This window comes from Mauremys mutica, chromosome 17, assembly GCF_020497125.1.
Source record: "Mauremys mutica isolate MM-2020 ecotype Southern chromosome 17, ASM2049712v1, whole genome shotgun sequence".
In the NCBI taxonomy this organism is placed as follows: Eukaryota; Metazoa; Chordata; order Testudines; family Geoemydidae; genus Mauremys; species Mauremys mutica.
Genome location: NC_059088.1, coordinates 26,617,624 through 26,634,395, shown reverse-complemented (window position 1 = coordinate 26,634,395; position 16,772 = coordinate 26,617,624). Strand labels below are relative to the sequence as shown.

Genomic DNA, 16,772 nt, shown 5'->3' with positions numbered 1-16,772 from the left:
CAGGCTGCCTCTTTGATTCACCTGGCCCGAGAGACACGATGAAAATAGACTCAGCTAAGGCGACGTTTACATGGAGTGGAAATGTCCAGGTGTTGATGCTGAAATAACCCAGTGCTCAGTTCTGTCACGTCTGCGTGAAACCGGTGATCACTTTACAAAGACAGGGTAGGATAATGTGGCTCATTAGTGATGAGGTCCAGTTCTGAACTGCTTGGTGGCTGACAGTCTGAGCCGCACGCTTGGTTAACTACTCGCTAGCCATTTTATGTATTTATGCATATTCCCAGACCACCCCCAGTGTTTGTCTAATGGGTGAGAAGATGAATGGCAGGGTGTGTCCTATGTGCTTCACTTCCCCCTGTATTCGCAGCTCAGATTGCATAGTTTCAGCTACAGGCAAAGATGAAGACATGGAGGTGAGACGCCCCTCTGTCCCCTTACTGCTCCTGGCGCTGCTCAGTTTCTTGGCAGGTAAGTGACTAATTACTGGCTTAAAATCTACCAGCACAGGGGAAAGACCCACATGTGGGCAGGGAAGCAGGAGTTTTTCTTCAGTAGTAAAGTGCTGGAGATTCAAGGTGTCTCATTAACCATATGGTTGGTTGCAGGGAGTAACTAGATTCTTTAGCAAATTATCCTATGTTCCTGCACGCAGAGCAGCTACTGTCTATATATGTGCAATAGTTTAGAATCAACAGGGGAGCAGTGAATGGTCAGTGACCACTAGCTGAATATTATCGGAATAATTATTTGATAAATAATATCTGGTGAGTCACTGAACCTATTTAAAATGCTCACTAGTTTGTAACTCTTTTATCCCCAAATGGATTTTAGTTCTAGGGATTTAGAAAACAGGCAGCGCAAGTGGCATGAAACATTGGAGAGGGAAGTTGGAATCTTATCAATCAAAAAATCTTCTGACAATTGTCAAACAAAAGTAACCAAAGACCTTGGAAAACCTTGATTTCTGTGCACTGTTCATGTTTTGACTGGCTGCGAGGATGAATGAGGGTTGATCTGTGCTGCTTTTTATGCCTGTGACCCATTTGGATTTTTCTGTGGATTTATTCAATTCGGTGATTTGTTTGTATTTATGTGCTCAAAAGCTCTGGGTACTTGATGGTTTTGGATGCTGTTGTATGTACAGTGAATCTAGAGAGATTTACAATACAAGCTATAGAGACCCAAAAACAAGCCAGAGGTTTCATATCAGTGTTTTATTTATTCTTTATTCTGCTCCACTGCTGCTCTTTAAAAAAAATACCTTTCCGTAGAATGTCAGAAAATGGGGACGTTTGGAAAGTGCTAGAGAAACGAAAAGTTTAGTGGATTTGGGAGTTAGAAATGTATAGGCTGCTAGAGAATGCCTGTCTGCCTCTGTCTAAGCACCTCTCGTGCTATTCCTACACCTAGATTTTGACATCTTTTGTCTTAAAACTGCTCCTAGGACAATTAAACCGAGCCCTGGGACATCCAGATGTGTGTGGAACCGATTGGAAGGGAAACCTAGCGAATAACTCATAAGGGCTTTAAAATGAGACTCTCACATTTTCTGAATATATTCTGGATGAGTGTTACTTGCTGGTCTTGTAATTTGGTCATAGAAACGTTTGAGAAGGAAAGAAATGTTAACTGGTGTTTCCTTCATTTGATAGAAGATATTTTACCCCTGAGATTGGCAAATGTCTAGATTGCAGGTTCTAAGCTTACAGGGTCTGGTCCTTCTGCCCTTGGCACGTCGCTAAATGGGACGGGGGTTCCTGCTACCTGGGAAGAGGAGGCTAAAGATGGAAAAGTTTATCTGCTCTGCCAGATTATGGAGTGATAGGGACTCCGTAGTTAAGCTTACAGCTGAGTTTCCATTCTAGACTCTTTCTTTGTCTTTTCTATCTCTTCCATCCACCCAATTCCCAGGAGGAAATTATAGCAAGAATAAAAAATGGTCAAAAACTATATTCAGAAAACGGTGACCATATCATTTCACACCCCCTGAAATGTAGAAAAAGTCTCTCGGTCTCACACCGGGTGAGTTAACTTTAGGGTTAAGGTCAGATTTTTCTTCTACATTGAAAGCAAATTGGAAAAGCGGCTCTTAAATGAGGACACCCTAATAACAGAGCAGGGAGTAAAATAAACAAAAAAAACCCCCTGCTCACTCCATGCATCTGATGAAGTGGGTTTTAGCCCATGAAAACTTATGTTCTAATAAATGTGTTAGTCTCTAAGGTGCCACAAGGACTCCTCATTGTTTTTACTGATACAGACTAACACAACTACTCCTCTGAAACGTTCAGAGCGGGAGCCGTGTTAGTCTGTATCAGCGAAAAGAACAGGAGTACTTGTGGCACCTTAGAGACTAACACATTTATTTGAGCATAAGCTTTCGTGGGCTAAAACCCACTGCATCAGATGTATGCAGTGGAAAATACAGGAGGAAGATATATACACACAGAGAACATGTATTTCAAACTGTGTAGTACGAAAGGAGAAAGAGAGAGAGAAATAGATCTTCATTTGCTGGACTCCCCTGGCTGAGATCTGGCGTCGGACACCCCTTGTTTAGCTGGCGCCAGTCTAATTTACATAATTATTTCAATTGTTATGTTATCATATTGCTACTTGTGACCAGCACGAGTGAGCTTTGTCTAGCAGGTGATAGGACTGCTGGAGAACTGCTCTGTCATTAAAAGAAAGTACATTTTGGTTCACACTGGGGGATTTGCACTGACTCCAGCCAGCCGACTGCTCTGCCCGGATCACTGGGGTGACTGCAAACGGACAAACCCTGCCCGTAGGCTGGGTGAACCGCTCTGTGCCATTTACACCAATGCCATTTACCCCAGTTCCAAGCAGGGTTAAATGCTACCAGTGCAAATAGCGGCTTTGCCTGCCTTTGCAGTGATGCATTGATGCCGGGGTGGGAGGAGAGCGATTCCTGACCTACAAAAGCCGCTGGTGCAGACGCGGTTTTACCAATATAGCTAGTTTGGTTCAGGAATGGTGGAATATAATAAGCAATACCGGGAAAAGCGCAGCTTTGCTGCTATCAGCCGTGTCCGCACTAGGAGCGCTTTGCCGGTATTGTGCACCGACCAGTATCCCGTGTAGACGTGGCCTCCCTCTCTAGCCCTGTTCCTTGCAGACTTAAAGTTCAGTGTGTCACCCGAGGGCGAGGGAGGCGTGTCTACAGGAAAAGGATCATGCATCCAGCCAAAGGCTTGGTTGGCACACACGATTCTTCCTCTTAAATATGCTGCCCATCACCACGGCCTCCAGCCAGGTTTTAGAGCTTCTGTAAGATCGTTGGTTACTCTTGTTAGCAGTGTGCCGGGGCCTCTCATTTTGTATCGAGAGGGACCCAGTTAGACATAGCGGGACCTGGAATGTGAATGCCCCAGAGTTCAGGATCCTTGGATCTGGGGTTCGGTTGGGCCTGTCTATAATTTTGGCTGCAAAAATACAGACTGATCGGTGGGCCCGTGAAATTCCATCCTGTCTTGCGGGACGGCAGCTCTCCAAATCCTTGGGTAACAGCAGCTGTTCGGGTCAGCGCGTGTGTTCCCTCCAGGGCCTGTTGATCAGCTGTAGAAATGTTCTCGCTTAATGAATGTAATGACTCCCTGGAAACCCCCTACTAATTAACCGTTAATTAATGACTTGTTGTTAAGGATCAGAGCTACATCTGGCCCAAGCCAAGAGCTGATATTCACTTGCTCACAATGGGAAGAGGCTCTGATCTGGTTCTGATCCAGTTTGTACTGAGGGAGGCCCCAGCTGTGAAATCTGGTTGTGGATCGGAACGTCTGAGAATTGGAGGGAGTTCGGGTCAATGGTTCTGGATCGGTCCCATTTCTAAATAAAAGGCAGATAGTAACGCGGCATGAGTGTAACGCAGCCATGCCCATGGCGCGGACGGGACTCTGCTAATCTATCGCCACTAACTCTTCAAACCCTTAAAACCAGGGCTTAATTTGTAATGGAAGAGGTGCCGGGCTCAAGCAATTTTTGTACTTTCATAACTGATGCAGCAAACCCAGTGGTGCCGGGGCTCTGAACTGCCAGACCCAGCGGTGCCGGGGCTCTGAACTGCCAGGCCCAGTGGTGCCGGGGCTCTGAACTGGTACTGGACACCTACAGCTCCAGTGTAGACGCACCCTAGGCCCTTTATTGCGCTCCGGCAGTGTCAAGAGACATTCAAATTAGTGTCAATTAGATTTGTTCCAATTTGAGGGCCCCTTTCCACATCTAGAGCAGGGTCCACGTGTGTCTTCACCGCGCAGGGCCGGCCCTAGACCGAACGGCGCCCCAGGCAAGGAGCGTCTTTGGCACCCCTCCTCTATGTGTTAAACTTTTGAATGCCTTGTTTGTACGGCATTTGCAGCCCATTCCATGACTTTGCACAATGTGCACGCACGATTTATCCCTGTCGTATAGGGTGATAAATTTGCAGGCTATATAAATCTATATTTATTCATGCCGTGTATAAGCCTATAAAAAGAAATTCATTTCCTCTAAGCTTAGAGAAACTTCTTCATTTTAAGACTAACTGACGTGTCCGAACATGACAAATGAATCCACCTACAGAACACCTGGAACATTTTGCTTCAAACAATCTATTTTCCCCTTTTGTCGCTAACAACAAAACCAGCCCTCCAAGCCCAGCACCCCAGGGGGTCACCTGGGTCATCTGCCCCTAAATCCAGCCCCGAAGGTGTGTAGTGAACTCAGCTGAGCGAGCAGAACACTCACATGGCAACTCTGCTTTTATCTGGGGTTAAAGCAGCAGGGCAGCCTGAGGCGCAGCACGTGCTGCTAACCGGGGTGATCGCTGAGTGGCTCTGCCTGCGTGGCTATGGGAAGCCGAGGTGAGAACACATCCCGCTATCTAGAGCTATATCTGTACAGGTAGATAGATATTCTGCAGTGAACCCCCTGCCCTCTGTGAGAATCACGCCCTGGCCCTTTTCCACACAGCGAAACGACTATTTCGGACTCCCAAGCAGTAAATCTATGCATCTCACGTGAGGACACGCGTGTCGCATGTGCTGCTATTACATGCTGTGCGGTTTGTTTGGTCGTGCGTTTGGCTAGCCATTTCAGCTTGTGCTTTGCAAACCAAATCGGCCTCGGTCGGAGATCAGGAGCAGTTTCCACGGGGGGAGGGAGATTCAAATAACTGAGCTGAGGCTGAGAAGAAATTACCAGTGCCCAGTAAGGGGGAGAAAAGCACAACCCAGCCCCCACCACCCCCCCTCTCCTGACTCTGAGCACGGAAATGTCTCTGCAATACAGGAAACAAGCAGCTTATAATTTTGGCCACTGGAAGAGTTAATGCAGAATAAACGCTGTGATGTGGTCACTTGATCTTCCTTTCAATACGCAATCGCATCTGTCGCTTCTCCCTCGACGGGCAGCAGGGCAGACAAAGAACGGGGCTCAGATGAGACTGAAATTCACGAAGACCTGACTTTTCGTGCGGCCGGTTTCATCCCAGTGCGCTTTATAAAATACAGGCCAAATCCTGCAGTTCTTACTCAGGCAAAACTCCCCTTAAGAGTCAAGTTAATGGCAGCTGTGCCTGCGTAAGGGTGAGGTGATTTGGGTCTATAGGTAGAAGTTGGTCCTTCCTGGGAGGAAGGAGAGGCGTGTGGGGAAGGCTCTAGACTCAAGACCTACAGGACTGGATTTTTCACAAGAGCTCTGCTCCCAACATGCAGAGCTCTTCTGAAAATCTGCCCCTCTCCCCACCCTCCCTAGTTTCCAAATTCTTTGGGGCAGGGACTGTCTGTCACTACTAGCACAATAGGGCTCTGATCTCAACTGGGGCTGCTAGGTGCTCCTGAAATGGAAATAATAATAATGAATAACCCACTTTAACGCGACCGCTTCTGAGGTGGAGCAGGGCAGCTGTTCAACAGCGCACAGCAACACAGCACTAGTTTAGGGGAGGAAGTCAGTGAAGAAGGAGCCTCCTGCCCATTGGAATTGCCGTAGTTAATTAGGGTGACGATGGAAGGCCAACACAAAGAACAAATGTGTGTAGCAAGTTAATACGACCCTGGCCTTTCTCACTGGGGTGAGATGAGGTGTGTTTAACACCAGCAGAATTATCTTAGATATCAAATTATAAGGGAGATAAAAATGACGCTACAGACTACAAGTGACAAACGTGGCTATTTTATTGGTTACCTGCCATTCGTGGGGTGGCTGCAATAGGTAAAACCTGTGTTGGCGTATAAGAAATACAGGTTCTGTTGCAGAGAACAAACTATTCCTGTTCTCAAATACAATTTAAAAACCTGGGAAGGGCCTAAGTTATATTTAAGGACGAATGTGAAATTATGTGGGTGGGTGTGAATGAAATGTTGTCATCACCCGCAGCCTGTCTGTCTGTAAGAAATACCTGGTGAAGGGATAGAATATCCTGTTAACTCCTTCGTTCTTGTCCTCCACGTGCCTGTCAGCCCTGTGTTTTGTTCCAAAGCGTTATAAAAGAAAGTGACAGCTTTAGTGGTTCATATTCAGCAGCATCCTGATAAAATACCACAGTCTTTTCTGGTGGCGGATTGATTGGTTTTGGTTGTTTTTGCATTTTTTTAGGCATCGTAATTAGCCAAGCACTGACTCCCGGCCGCCAGGTGAATGGGATTCTGGGAGGATCAGTCTTGCTGTCTGTGGATCTATCCGCTGGGAAAGAGGTGAAAAAAATCGAATGGAGCTTTAATAATGGGTCAGGTGTGATGCTCCAGCTGGCTGAGTTCAGTGTGGGGAAGTTTGAGCGACCCGATCCCAGCGACAGATTTAAGCAGAGGGTAGAAAAGTACAACGAGACCTCGCTGAGGATCAAGGCTCTGGAGCTGGGTGATGGCAGTGTTTATGAGGCCCGGATTACGATACAACCAGCTACTGTGGAGGAACAGGCCTTTCTCCTGACCGTCTATAGTAAGTGACAACAAATCGATTTCTTATCTGTAACCCAGTTTCCAGAAATACAAGGGTGTGGCTGAAACTCTGACTTTGGGCACGTAGGTGAAATTCACCCCGTGCGGAGGGACCAGCACAAGGTCTCTGCACCACTTACGTCTTCAAAATAGGGTCGGAGGACCACAGGATCTGTCCATGAGCAGCAGCCTCACTAAAATATCCCCTTCGTGCCCCTCACAACCCAGTCCTGTCTCCTCTGCACCACAAGAGGTGCCACAGGTGCAAGGTCACATCAGGATGGGCCCTTCTCACATTTCAGTCCAGCATGGATGAATTCTAGTGAGATAAGACGTTCAGAGAGATTTCTGCCATCTTGGGCCACAATCTCACGGGACTGGCTGTTCCTGGTGGATTTTGATTGTGTCTGAATCAGGATTGGGAAATTGGCCCTTTTTCCTTATAGGGTCCAACCTAGAACCAAAATCTGAGAGACGAGGATGAATCCAGCGATTCACACTGAGTCTCTGAAACTCAGAGGTTCAGACTCCAGGATCAGGTTTCGCCCCATCTCCATTGAACTTCTCCGTAATCTTCCTGTGTTTCTAATGCAAATAAGCTTATCAGGTTCCATAAAACCCACATTTAGAAAAACAGAACAGCTGCCATCTGTGAAATGAGACAAATTATGGCTCTTGATGGGCAATAAAACCTTAGTGCAGTGAGGAAAAGGGGAAAAGAAAAGTCTATTTACCCAGGTATCTTCTGTCTCTTTATCCATCATTAACTCAGCCAGAGATGAGGGGTCTATTACAGGAGTGGGTGGGTGAGGTTCTGTGACCTGTGATGGGCAGGAGGTCGCACTATTAGGGGTTCTCAAACTGGGGGGCGGGACCCCTCAGGGGTCACAAGGTTATTACATGGGGGGTTGTGAGCTGTCAGCCTCCACCCCAAACTCTGCTTTGCATCCAGCATTTATAATGGTGTTAAATATATAAAAAAGTGTTTTTAATGTGGGGGGGGGTTGCACTCAGAGGCTTGCTGTGTGAAAGGGGTCACCAGTACAAAGGATGGAGAACCCCTGCACTAGATGATCATGATAGACTCATGGACTCCAAGGTCAGAAGGGACCATGTGCAGGGGCTTGACTATCCATCGCTCTGTCTCTGTAGCTATCGTTACTCTATGATCCTCCCTATTCATCCGCCCACCCTGAGCTTACGCCCAGGTCACCTGAGCCGCTGCCCTGGGTGCGGGGCAGTATTCTGTGAGCAGAGCTCTGCCTGGCCTTGGCAGCTGGGCGAGCGGCTGGGGGTAGATCTGGGTTATGAATCTGACCCCGATTGGCTGCGTTAGCCGCAATCACCCTTCCCCTCTGTCCTGGCCAAACGCCCAGCGCTCCCGGGGCCCCGGGCTGGGCTGCCAACACCCCACAAGGACAATTAGGCCAGTTACAAACGTATGTGGCTTATGGGATGAGTCAGCTCCCCTCCCTTCTCCACTGACCCCTTGGCCAAGTGATCCCCCGGGGACTCCATCGCTCAGGGGCTGGTCAGACTCTGCCTTCCCCGGGCCACTGGGAGCTCATTGTCACCTGCAGGGCCTGCCTTCACGTAGGCAGGAAAAGCAGCTGCAGAATGGGGACTGACCAGCTGGGTGGCAGAACTGCTGAGCTGGGGTTAGGGTGGATCCACAAACTGAATATGGGCCAGCAGTGTGGTGCAGTTGTGACAAGGGCTGATATCCCTCGGGGGTGTAGGAACAGGAGCCTCGTAGGTCAGACCCGGGAGGTCACGGTCCCGCCCTCCCGAGCGCTGGCGAGGCCTCAGCTGGATCCCGTGTCCTGTTCTGGGCTCCGCGCTTTAGGAAAGACAAAGACCAGTTGGAGAGAGTCCAGAGGAGAGCAACAGAAATGAGAAAAGGTTCAGGAAGCCGGACGTGTGAGGGCAGGTTGAGAACACTGGCGTGTCTAGCCTGGGCAAAGGGAGACGGGGGTGTGGGGGAATCTGAAGGGCTGCGATAAAGAGGCCGGGATCAGTTGTTCTCCGTGTTCACTGGAGGTAGGAGGTGAATAATGGGCTCAATCTGGCCTGGTCTAGGCTGACTTGGCCCTGCCTCAGCGCCGGGGGCGGGACTAGACGACCTCCCGAGGGCCCCTCCAGCCCGGCGTTGCTGGGGTTCCGGGATAAGGGTTTTCTTTGTGATTTAAACACAGAGCCAGTGCCAGTGCCGGAGATAGAGAGTCACTCGCTCTCCAGCACGGCAGCTGGGTGCAATGTCACTCTGCAGTGTCAGGTGTCTGGCAGGGAAGAGGTTAACGTCTCCTGGAGTAGCGGGAACCCACCCCGAGACCTGGGCGATTTGGAGCGGTACCAGCTCACTCCGGATGGCAGGACCCTCCGCCTGTCTCTGCAGCCCAACCCCCCGGACTCTACCTTCACCTGCACGGTCAGCAACCCCATGGACCAGAAGAGCGTCTCATTTAACCTGCAGAGCATCTGCCAAAGCAGAGGTGAGGGATTTACAGCCTGTCCCAACCTCGTCTTTTATTACTCACTATAGTGTCGCCCCTCTGCCGAGCTGCAGCAGAATTCGGGGTCTGGCAGGACAGCTGAGCTTGGTGCAGGAGGAATCAACGAGGCAGAGCCTGGGTATTTTCCAGCATCATTTCTTTGTTTAAAGACTGCACACGAACCCTGTTTCCTCCAACAGAGGAGGTCACACAATGCACGCAGCCAATCCTCCTCTTGCAGGAACCTCCGCCAAGGCACTCAGGGGGTGTCTACACTGCAGCTAGAAACCGCAGCTGGCCCGGGCCAGCTGACTCAGACTCCCAGGGGCTGTTTGATTGCCGTGGAGACATTCTGTCTTGGGCTGTGGGGCTCTCCCATCTCACAGGGTCCTGGAGCCCAAGCCTGGATGTCTGTGCTGCAGTTAAACAGTCCCATAGTCCGAGCCCTGCGGGCTGAGTCAGCTGCACGGGCCTGCCGTGGGTTTTGAATTGCGGTGTAGACGTACGCTAAGAAGTCTGAGGTTTAGGTCACGGGTCGGGAAGTCACCCTATGTGATCCTATTGGTCCATTCTGGCCTTAAAATGTACGGCTCGAGCGTTATTCAGATCGCCAGCGGGCAAGGATCTTGGTGTCTTATTTACAAAGCACCCGGCCATATGGTTTGGAATCTGGATTCAAAGTCCACTGGAGCCCATAGAAAGGGTACCACAGGCGTGGGATCAAGTGCTAGACAAAGAGCCGTCGATCCTTCTTCCCATGCGCAGCCAGCCCGGCTCCGGAGCCGTGTTCTGGGAACGCTGCCTTGTCCTGCATTTTCCCGGTCGGCGTCGAGCTGGGCAGGGCGTCATGTTTTTCTGATCTGTCGTCACAGACACACCCATGTGGATGGGGCCTCTTTGCACTGGGCTGATCGTCGTCACAGCAGCCTGTGTCGGGATGTATCTATGGAAGACAAGGAGGAAAAAGCCAGTCGGCCGAGGTAGGTAACGTCCTTCTTACAGAAACACTAATGGCCCCAGTCAGCTGATGGGTCACAAATAAATAATTGCTGATTATTAACTAATTCATGAGTAATTCTGCCAGCTACTTTCCCCTCCCACACTTCCCTGTGTTTTATGGCTACACTCTTTGTTCTCTTCTCTTTGATGTTACACAGTAAAGGTCCTGTCCGGCACATGGAACATATATATAAAGTGTGTGTTGCCTCCTTCTCTAATGGATGGTTGATAAAAACCTTCTACTGTTACTAGCTAGTGGAGTGACTCCTTTAGCTCAAGTGGGAGGTGATTGTGTTTTGGAGGTGAAAGCCGTAGGTTCAAAACTGCTGGACAATCCATGATGGGGGGCGGGGTCAACATACGAATGCTTATTGCTGGGTGTAATGCTGCCTGGTGAGAGGAGTCGTACCATAGCCAGTGCGGCTGCTAAAGGGTTACAGCTGGCCGTCACGGCTGGCATTGTGTTAACGTTTCCGTTAAAGATTTGTTTAAACTAATAACACTTTGTGTCATGCGTTTCACTGGAGTGTTTTGCATGTGTAACCCACAGGGGGGAGTGTGGGGCCGGGCCCTCTCTGTGCATCTACAGACTCTGTTACGGCTCCTCCTGGAGAACTTTAGCTCAAGCTGATGCCAGAAGCGGGGACGGGACGACAGGGGCTGGATCACTCAGCAGTTCTCCTGTTCTGTTCATTCCCTCTCGAGCATCTGGCACCGGCCACTGTCCGAGGCAGGAGGCTGGGCTGGCTGGGCCATTGGTCTGACCCAGAAGGGCCGCTCTGATGAACCTGTAGCCGCTCTGGCTTTTAGCTCTGGAGGTCCTCGGGTCAGTCCCTGGAGTGACGGCCAAGTTAGCAGGTGCCACACAGCCTCCGTTGTGTACATTGCTGCAGCAGCCCCTGTGAGACGGGCCGGTATCAGTATCCTCATTGCACAGAGGGGAAAACTCCCCCACGCAGCTGGCCTGGGTCTGGCACACCCAAGACTGGGCAGGATCCCGGGGGGGTGCTGGACACAAAGACGCAAGCTCTGATCTCGGCTACGCTGGGGCAAATCTGCAGTAATTGCACTGATGGCCTTGAAAGGAGCAATTCATCAGAGTGGCTGGACTGACTCCAGAGTCAGGCCAGGGTAAGTGAGAGCAGAATCTGGGAGGCTGCGTGGCCTAGGGCATAGCGCACTGGACTGGGATTCAGGAGACCTGCGGTTCTAGTCCCTGACCTGCTGGGTGACCTTGTGCAAGTCACTGCCCTTCTCTGGGCCTCAGTTTCCCCATCTATAAAAGAGGATAATTATTCTCTGGTCCTCAGTGGGGATTATTAGTGCTGGGACGTGGTCACTGAATCCCCAGACCTGGCAGGGTCCCCCACAGCCTCTCAGTGTAGGATAATGATCTGTCCCACATTCTCCCCTAAGCTGCTGTCCCCATGGTCCCAGAGGAGGAATGTCCTTCAGAGCCCCACTACGCTGAGATCAAGAGGAGGAGCCCTCCGGAGGGGAACGACCAGGTGAGTTCCCTTAGGGAGGAGTTATCCTGCAGCCTCAGTTCTCCCTTGGGACCCGGCACCTCTGCTGGAAGGTAAGCCCAGCCCTGGCTTTGATCAGCAAACAGCTTGTGAACTTGCATCACACTGGCCCCAGAGCACCCCGCAGCAGCACATGTTCTCCTGGTCTCGGGGTGACCCGGCCAGCCCACCTGGGCAATCGGCCGCACCTCTGACTCTGAGCACCTCCGCTCTGGCCTCCAGGCCTTTTTACTTTGCTTGCAATTTTTGTTTCAAATAAGCTGGAACCTTGGTAACTACAGGAAATTGCACTGATGGGTCTGTGACCCTGCACGATATTAATCAGCCTTGTTTGCTGGAGAGTGACTGGTCTGAAAGCTCAGTATCCTGAGCTGCTGCGAGATGATATCGAAGTTGCCAGCTGTTGTTTCTCTACAGAGGGCTTGGCTACACTTACAGTTTGCAGCGCTGGTCGTTTGCAGCGCTGGTCATCCAGCTGTGTAGGAGCAGCGCTGGTGTGTGGCCACACTCACAGCTACCAGCGCTGGTGTGTGGCCACATTTGCAGCATTTCCAGCGCTGTTGGGAGTGATGCATTATGGGCAGCTATCCCAGCATTCAAGTGGCCGCAACGTGCTTTTCAAAAGAGGGGGGTGGAGTGGGGTCTAGTGTGACAGGGAGCGGGGGGAAAGAGAGAGAGTGGATTTTTGGAGCCAACACTGTGTGTTTAGCTTCCTGACTTGAAAAATCAGAACATTTTTCCGACCCCTTAGTCTTAACTCTTAATTGCAAACAGCATGCAGGCAACACGACTCCCCGCTGTTTCCCTGCCTGCCTCTCATTTGATTGTTTACAGCCAGGTACAGATGATCACAGCAAACAGGAGCTGTGTTTGTTTAGATAGCAGCAGCAGCAACGGAGGAGCTCCACAGAGCTCATTCACAACAGGGAGGAGGATCTCATTTGATTGTTCACAGATTGATCACAGCAAACAGGAGCTGATAAGCAGCTCCGGTAGAAACGGGGAGCTCCGGAGGTTCACAACAAAACAAAGAGAGGCTGCATAACAAAACAAAGGGAGTAATTTTAGTTAAAAGCATTCTGGGATATCTCCTTATTCCCTGGAGGCCAATAAAAGCGCTGGTGTGTGTCCACACTTGATGAGCAGCGCTGGATCACCAGCGCTGCAATCGCTACACCCCAACCTGGCCAGGTGTACAGCCAGCGCTGCAGCCAGGGAGTTGCAGCGCTGGATGTGCCTTGCAGGTGTGGACGGTTACTAATTGCAGCGCTGGAAAGCCTCTACCAGCGCTGCAACTTGCAAGTGTAGCCAAGCCCAGAGATAGCAGCTTCTGGTAAATGTGCTCCCATGACGCACAGCAGGAAGGGTGTCAGTCTTGCTCCTGTCTCCAGTCTGTTATTTATGTATCCTGGTATTTGAGTAACTCCCTTCTGCCTCCCAAACTCTCCCTGATGTTTCAGAGATAGGGGTTTCTTCTTCACTTCCTGTCCTAAACTACTGAGCAGTTTTGCTGTGTGGTTGTTAAACAGCTGCCCCACCCCACCCCAGAGGTGGCTGCATTTCAGAGCTGAGCAAGTGATCCCTGTACTGTGTTGCTGTGTGATGTGAAACAGCTGCTACACCCCCACCCCAGAGGTGGCTGCATTTCAGTGGTGGGCAAAACTGGAATTTCTACATAACCTAGAATTTTTACGCAGGGAAAACTCCCACTGACAGCAATAGGAGTTGCAGTGAGTGAGGACTGAGCAAACTCTGAGTAAAGATCTAGCCCAGTATGACTGAGGGTATTTCCCATTGCCCACAATTGCCCTTAGACACAAGATCATTGTTCCTCGAAGACAAAAATGGTCTAATTTATTGTGTGTCTGGCAAGGGGATAAATGACTGTGACTCATTGTGGAATTCCCTCTTCATTGATCTATGCAGCTACTGACCTCAGGGACACGTGCCCAGCTCCTAAGGGCCTTCAGTGAATGAAGAGCCATTTCCAGTTCGGGCGAACTAACCAACAAAGACAGGACAATGAATTAGGGCTTTTTTTCTTGTTCTCTTAGGACCCTGGCTTCCCGAGCGAGAGACCACTGATCACCACCATCTATGATCAGATCCGAGTGGTCCCAGCTGGCCCCTCTGAGCAGGTTACCTAGGCCAGGTGAGCGCTGTGGTTAGGGTGGATCTCAGGCTGCGTCTACACCACAGAAGGGAACCGTTCCTAATGGAGCGAGTTAAGTGGAACAGGTTTCCGAGTGAAGAGCTCCAGAAATGTGTGTGTATCCCATGGTGCATTCTGGGAGACTAAAGGCATCTCTATGCATTGTGGGACGGTGATAAGCTGAACCGTTTCTGCTGTTCGCCCCAGCCTGGCTGGAAGGTGTTGGGGTGACCTGGTACAGTCTGTAACGGCGCTTAGACCTGCGAGCAGCCAGGCTAAATGACAGGGGATTTGGCCTCTGTCTGGACCCTCGGGAGAGCTTTTGGGTGCAGGGGGAAGGTGTGCTACACATCGGGCTGGCTGAAAAATTTCCATACAACCTGTTTTTTTGACAGAAATGAATTTGGGGGAGGTTGAAAGTAGGTTTTCTGTGGAAATTTTCAACTTTTTGTCAAAAAACCAGAACACCCAAAAACAAAAATATATCATCCGCACAACTGAAAAAAAGTTGATTGGGAAATGCTACCACGTTGCCTCATGGGGTTTATAGTTTGGCTGCCTCATGCCCCCATTCTGCTGTATAGGCTGGGCTCCCCAGCCAGACTACGTTTCCCATGATGCACCGTGGCCATGGGACATGTACTGCAGATGATCAGCAGGTGAGGTGACCAGGGTGCATTGTGGGAGATGTTGTCCAACCAGAGGGCTGATCCACACAGGAGAATGAGGGCACAAGGCTCCCACACTACAACTCCCATGAGGCTCGGCGGTGGCATTTCCAAATCAAAGTGCCCTGTGGGGAATATACAGTTCTCAGCATAACGGGTCTGTTTCTCACTGACATTAAGCCGCCCTTTGCACCATCATGGCTGCATAAAGAGTCTTTAAAGTGGGCATAAATTGTAGTTAAACCCACTTTAAGACTCAGGAACATTGCCAGGGCCTTAATGTAGAAATTAGGACTTCTCCATATGGAGAAATTAACTGGAATAGCTACTGCAGAATAGTTCCCCATGTGGACGTTCCAATTCCAGAGTAAGAGTGCTTCGGAAGTGGATTAAGCTCATTTGGGGTAAGACTCTCTCGTGTCCATACAGGGAGATACATAGGAATAGCTACAGTGCTTCAATTTCACGCCCCGCCTTAATGTGGAATAATTTCCCCTTGTGTAGACAACCCTTAGGTCATGTGGCAGGGACGCTCAGGAGAAACAGGGAAATAGCACCGCCCAAAATGCAGGTGCTTCCCTGAATGCTCTGGATCTCTTGCACTGGAAACACTGTGAGAACAGAGCGTGTTGTATCGCCCCAAATATCGCTTTTTTACTTCCCTCTCCATAAATCACACGGGGCGCTAAATTCGCCCAGCAGGCTGATGGCCTGGGAACAGCTCAGCAATGGTTGCCTTGCCAGTGGGAGTGGAACTTTTGGCCATGGTACCAGTCAGCAGAAGCAACTACTGATCTGGGGTCAAGTCCACCGGGCGGGGCGATGCCAAATGGGTGAGACACACACGCTTTCAAAGAACCACAAATCTGCTCCTTGGCAGGAGGCGAGAGCTAGTGGGGTAGAGTTTTGTCTTGGAATTAGAGCAGGAGGCTGGGAATCAGGACTCCTGGGTTCTGTCCCCACCCTTGGGAAAGGAATGCGGTCTGCTAGGGGGAGGACTAGGAGCCAGGTCTCCTGGGTTGTATGCCTAGTTAAGGCCGGGAGAGGAGTGTTATCTAATGGTTAGAGCAGGAGGAGCATGGAAACCAGGACTCCCTATTCCCCCTGACTCACGCCTCAGCTGTGCTTCCTGTTAATGAGATTTCCCTGCCTCCAGGGGAGGGGTTTTGTGTAAAACTCAGCTGAAGTGCTTTGAGATTCCCAAGCAAAAGACACACACGCTCACACTCTCCCCCCACCCACACTGTGCGCACACACAGAGCGACCTTGCAAAATATGATTTTCTGTCTGCTTTGTTTCAACGCAGGAGCGCCAACAAAAGTGTGTGGCAGAGACGGCAAAGTCCTGCAGCATCCTTGGAGGCTCTCCTGGTGGAAAGTGTGTGTGTTTTTGTGGGTCGGGATCATATGTCACCTCTCGAGGGGGCAGCTGTGGCAGATGTAAGACCTTGGAGTTCGCAAGACTCTGCTGAAAATGCCCCAGACACGCAGGGCCTTTTGGGACAAGAAGTGGAAGTGGATTTCCTGGGGGAATCCCAAGGGAGAGGTTCATGCAAATTCCCCCAACTCTGGTTCTGCAACCCCCCCAGCCTTTCAAAGCTACGCCCTGTGGAGCACCTCATTGGCTGCTGCTAACATGTGATGTGAGGCCATGAAAGAAAAAGCTGATCTGCCCAATCTCTGCTCTGGTTCCAGATCTAAGACAGACGAAGTTGTAACCATGGGGGAAAAACCCAGTTGTGGGTTTTCAAGGCCTGAACCTACCAGAGCCCGAGGTTGGGGCTGGGGCTGAGCTCTGGGAAGCTTTTGAGCGTGTGTCTAGGTTATTCCGTTGTCTTCATCTGTTTGCTCTGTAATGCTTTTACCTTAAGAATAAAGGCGCTTGCCCGGCAGGAGCGGGGTGGTGACTTGTATCTGCAGGTGACACACTGGTCATGGTCCTTGGAGACCAAGCAGAGCGTGACTGTGATCCAGGGGGCGCTGCAGCCTTAAAAC

At 50.3% G+C, this 16,772-nt stretch overlaps 1 protein-coding gene across 1 annotated transcript; it reads left to right on the top strand.

Moving 5' to 3' along the window:
• LOC123351372 (SLAM family member 6-like) lies at window positions 1–16,663 on the top strand. Its single transcript, XM_044990662.1, has 8 exons — window positions 1–165; window positions 371–471; window positions 6,601–6,942; window positions 9,137–9,433; window positions 10,306–10,413; window positions 11,849–11,940; window positions 14,013–14,110; window positions 16,085–16,663. Exons 1-7 carry the CDS (start codon window positions 71–73, stop codon window positions 14,103–14,105), a joined length of 1,128 nt encoding a protein of 375 aa, XP_044846597.1. The 5' UTR covers window positions 1–70; the 3' UTR covers window positions 14,106–14,110; window positions 16,085–16,663.
• Window positions 16,664–16,772: the final 109 nt, after the last annotated feature.